The 4,469-nt window shown below is 49.7% G+C and overlaps 1 protein-coding gene across 1 annotated transcript; it reads right to left on the reverse strand.

Annotated features, from left to right (window-relative positions):
- Positions 1–1,419: 1,419 nt before the first annotated feature.
- On the reverse strand, positions 1,420–3,817 carry ELFN1 (extracellular leucine rich repeat and fibronectin type III domain containing 1). Its single transcript, XM_070956546.1, is given in 2 exon segments — positions 1,420–2,496; positions 2,498–3,817. Coding segments are annotated over 2 exon segments (2,397 nt in total).
- Positions 3,818–4,469: the final 652 nt, after the last annotated feature.

The raw sequence follows: 4,469 nt of genomic DNA on the forward strand, positions 1-4,469 counted from the left end.
CTGATGCGGCCCTCAATGAAATCGAATTTGACACCCCTCTTCTAATGCATTTCTGTGCATTATGAGCTCCGTTTTCACCATGAGCTGTGGTGGCGCAGTGGTTAGAGTGCAGTACTGCAGGCTACTTCTGCTGACTGCCGGCTGCCTGCAATTTGGCAGTTCAAATCTCACCAGGCTCCAGGTTGACTCAGTCTTCCATCCTTCTGAGGTGGGTAAAATGAGGACTGAGATTGTTGGGGGCAAGAGGCTGACTCTGTAAACCGCTTAGAGAGGGCTGGAAAGCACTGTGAAGCGGTATATAAATCTAAGTGCAATTTCTATTGCTATTTCTAATGAACTGGAACTCAACTGAAAACAGAGACAGTAAGAGGCACCTATCCAAATCTCGTCCACCCCGACCAATGACCCAAAGCAAAGAACATGAAACCAAGAACGCAGTGATAGAGGCTTTTTTTTTTCTCTTTTTTCTAAAATCCATGATTAAAACCTGGTACAAACAGGTGAATATATAGATATATTTCTTTTAGTAGATGTATTTTTTTTTCTTCTTTCTTTCTCTCTCTCTCTCTCTCTCTCTCTCTCTCGTTATACAGCAAATATAGAATTTCTTTTCTCTCTGTACAATAGGACGGTTTTGCAATGCAACGTTCCGACAGATCCTTTCACCGCAAAAAATAAAATCTTAAAAAAATTTGCACAAATGGGACTTCAGGCGAGTAAATAGTCTAAAGTGGAAGACTCCATTTGCAAAAGGCCCAAAAAGGATGATCTTTCTTTTTTCTCTCTCTCTCTCTCTCTCGCTCTTTTTTTTTGTTTGTTTTTTTAACAACAACGGGGAAAAAAGAAAAGATCCTTCTGCTCACTTTTCTAACTGATCTGTTTTGTTCAGTTGTTTTACATTTTGGTTACTGAAAGGATGAAGACAAAGCTGTACAGAGTCCACAAAATTCACAGAATAAGGAGTCATGCGATGCAGTTGTGGTTACGCCACACTCCTTTCGTATTTTCTGTCTGGCTCTCTTGAAATTCTTGCGCTTCTTTCTCTCTGAAAATTCAATTTTATTCGTGTGTGTGTGTGTGTGTGTGTGTGTGTGTGTGTGTGTGTGTGTGTAAAGAAAAGAATTTGGTTTTTTCCCCACCCCACAGTTTATTTTAATGTTTAAGCATCTTTCCTTTTGCTACTCTCCTCTCCTCACCCCTCTCTCCTTTCCAAACCCCACCTCAGCGAGACCATAATATTGCTGTCTCTCGCTCTCGCTCCTCAGCCTGCTTTAGAATAATGATAGGTTCCTCAGAGTTCGTTTCTTTCTTTCTTTCTTTTAAAGATAAGTCTGGATTAAAAATAATAGCTGCTGCTGATTTTTCTTTTTGTTTTGTTTTTCTTTTGGTCCGTGGTTAAGTCACGAGCCGGCGGAGAACTCAAGACTTGTGCTGGGCGGAAACACCTTTCCAATAATCTAAGATGTCGTGCAGATCTTCGTCTTTGGCAAACTGGACCTTCTTACGTAGAGCGTGGCCGGCCGCCATATACTCCTCCTCCTCCTCTTTGTGCCGCTTGTGGTTCAGTTTGAAACGCTCCCAGATGCTTCTGGAGGGTTTACAAGTATATTCGGGGCTGGAGGTGTAGCTCAAGTTATGGTACTGTGGAGAGAGCTGCGAGTAGGCCAAGTCTCTGGGGCGGGGCCTGGTCAACGGTTCCAAGATGGAGGGCTTCCGTCCCCCCATGCCGTCGTGTTGTTCCCCCTGATGGGACCCTGGGTAAGAGTGCCGGTGTTCGCTGTACTGCCGGATCTTCTCGGCTTCGGCTCGTAAGACAGCTGCCGCCGGTGTCACAGTGAGGATGGTGTCGGTGGTTGGAGATGTCTTCTCGATATATTTGGCTTCTGACTTGTGGCCGGAGCCCTCGGAGCGGAAGGACCTGGGACTCCGTATGGAGCCACTGGAAGAAGTGCTGGACCGTTTAGGAGGAGCCTCAATGCTGTGGTGCCTCTGGAGAGGGTGGCTGTAGCTTTCCTTGTAGACGGGTGCTAGAAAGCTATGCTTGCTAGGGATTTGTTCGGAGAGCAGCACCAGCTGAGGCTCAGCGGTGGACACCGCTCCCGACTTCACCCCTTGAAAGGAAGTAGATTCTGATTTCAAGGCATCGATGCAGTTGTTGATTATCTGGTTCACTTTGTCCACCTCTTTGGTGATGGTCGAGATCTCCGCCACGGAGCTCTGGCTATCCGGGGGCCTGGGCAGCTCCAACTCTCTCCTCTCGGGCTGTTCCCCCGTCCGCACTTCCATGTAGTTGCCCTTCGTAGCCTTGGGGGTCTCGCTGCTGTCAATCAGCTTGTACTGCTCAACTTCTCCCACAGAGGGCAGGTAAGGGATGCGGGTCATGGTCTCACCACCCAACATCTGACCTTGGGAGAGTTGGGAGATGCTGGTGGTCTCCATTTCTGGCCCATACTTTAACTCAATGATGGTCTTCTTCATGTTCACCGCCGTTTTTTTTGTGCTTTTCTTCCTGGTGACGCCTCTTCCGCAGGCAGTAGTACACAACGCCTAGGACAATCACCATGCCAAACAGGCACCCCAAGATCGTCATGATGTAATGGGTGGCAGTTGAAGGCCTGGGTATCGGCTCTTCGGGGCTCTGCTTGTTGAGATTGATGGTGAGGCAGGTGTAGTTGTACCTTGAGACTCGATTGGAGGACATCACACAATAGGTGTAGTTTTCGTTTGGGCCTAGATCCGTTAGCTCGATATCTTCCTTCTTCTTCAGCAGCTTTGCCAGGATATTGTAGCGACCGTTCTCAAATTGGGCCAGGGTGTACATCTTGCTGTAGGGCACAGGGATCTGCACACTCAACACAGCCGAGTTTTGGGTCACGTGCTTCACTTTCATGGTGGGATACAAACCTGGATCGATCACCGGGGTGTGCAAGGAGATCTGGGGCGTGGTGCCATCTCCGGAGAAACACTCTTCCTCTGGACAGGGGCTCTCTGGAGGAGGGGTGGTCACAGGTTTTTTTTTGGGTGGGGTCAAGTAAGGTGGCATGGTGTAGGGGCCACCAGTGCAAAGAGAAGACAGCATGCCCAACGCATTGCGATATCCGCTCCGTCCTTGGCCCAGAAGGTAGTACCCGGAATAGTCGGGTGGAGAGTCACACTGCATGCGGTCGTAGGTACGTGTCATGTTGGTGAAGCCCTCAAGCCACTGAAGGAAGCCCAGGAGCTCGCAAGAGCAATAGAAAGGGTTGCTGTAGAGTTCGCAGACAGAGAGTTTACTCAGGCCCCTAAAGGTGTTGCTGTCCAGCCGTTGGATCCTGTTCATGGACAAGTCAATGTTCATGATGTTGGGGCACTCCCCGAAGGCATTGGGGGTGACAGTCTCAATGAGGTTGGCCTGGAGGTAGAGGTACTCCAGCTTCCCTAGGCCCCGGAGGATCCCCTCCGTCAGGTTCCTTAAGCGGTTGTAGCCGAGCTGCAATACCTGCAGGTTGTATTGTCCTGAGAAGGCACCATCCTCGATATACGAGATCTCGTTCTTGGTCAGGTTGAGGTATGTGAGGTTACTGAAGCGGCTGAGGGAGGAGAACTGGACGCTCTTGATCTTGTTGTCGTTCAGCCTCAAGTCCAGAATGGTGCTGTTGATCTGCTGAGGAATGGACTCGTAGGGGGGCTGGTTCTGGCTGCAGATGGCCAGCCACACAAAGCCCTTCTCCCCTTCGATCAGCCAGCAGTCGGCTTGGACCTCGCTCACGTAGAGGAGAGAGACAGCTGCCACATAGGTGCACAGTGCTGATGTCATGGCCCACCGATGGCCTGCCATTGAGAAGGGCCACACCGAAAGGGGGGTCTTACCCTTGACCGGCCAGAAGAGGGGAAGAGGCAGCTCGGTCACGGCACAACCCTGCCTTGACTAGAGTTTCTTCAGCAGCTTGGTCATTCTTCCTTCCTTCTTCATGGTGCTGAACCATGAAGAAGCATCTGGGATGGGTTAGTGGACAGGAACACAAGGACGTGTTGGTTACACCAGGGTCAAGGTTTCCCACGGGCCATCAGCAAAGGCTCTGCGGCTGGGGAGTTGACTGCCTCACCATCATCTAAGAAGGGTTTGGAAGTCACTCAGAACACGAAGGGACCTGGAATGAAGAGGCCCCTGGTTCAGACATGAGTTTTGCTCTCTTTCTCTGCATTGCTTCTTCTGCCGTTCTTTTTGTCACTGGTCTTCATTTGAGTGTTGGGTTCCTTCTCCATCCTTTCTCTCCAGATCTCTGTCCCTCCAGAGATGGGGAATCACAAGGTTGACCTGCCAATGAACAAGCAGAGAGACAACATCAGCATGCAATGGGCTCTGTGCAGGTAGGAAAGCAGAGCTGGGGTTCCTCAGTTGGGAATCGACCAATCTTTCCTTCTAGAAGTCTATGGAGATTTTCAATCATCCAGGTCATGGATTTTCCAGAAAGCAACTGAACTTCCTT

This window comes from Pituophis catenifer, unplaced genomic scaffold (genome assembly GCF_029215685.1).
Source record: "Pituophis catenifer annectens isolate HBS135680 unplaced genomic scaffold, rPitCat1.0.hap2 SCAF_71, whole genome shotgun sequence".
Taxonomy (NCBI): Eukaryota; Metazoa; Chordata; class Lepidosauria; order Squamata; family Colubridae; genus Pituophis; species Pituophis catenifer.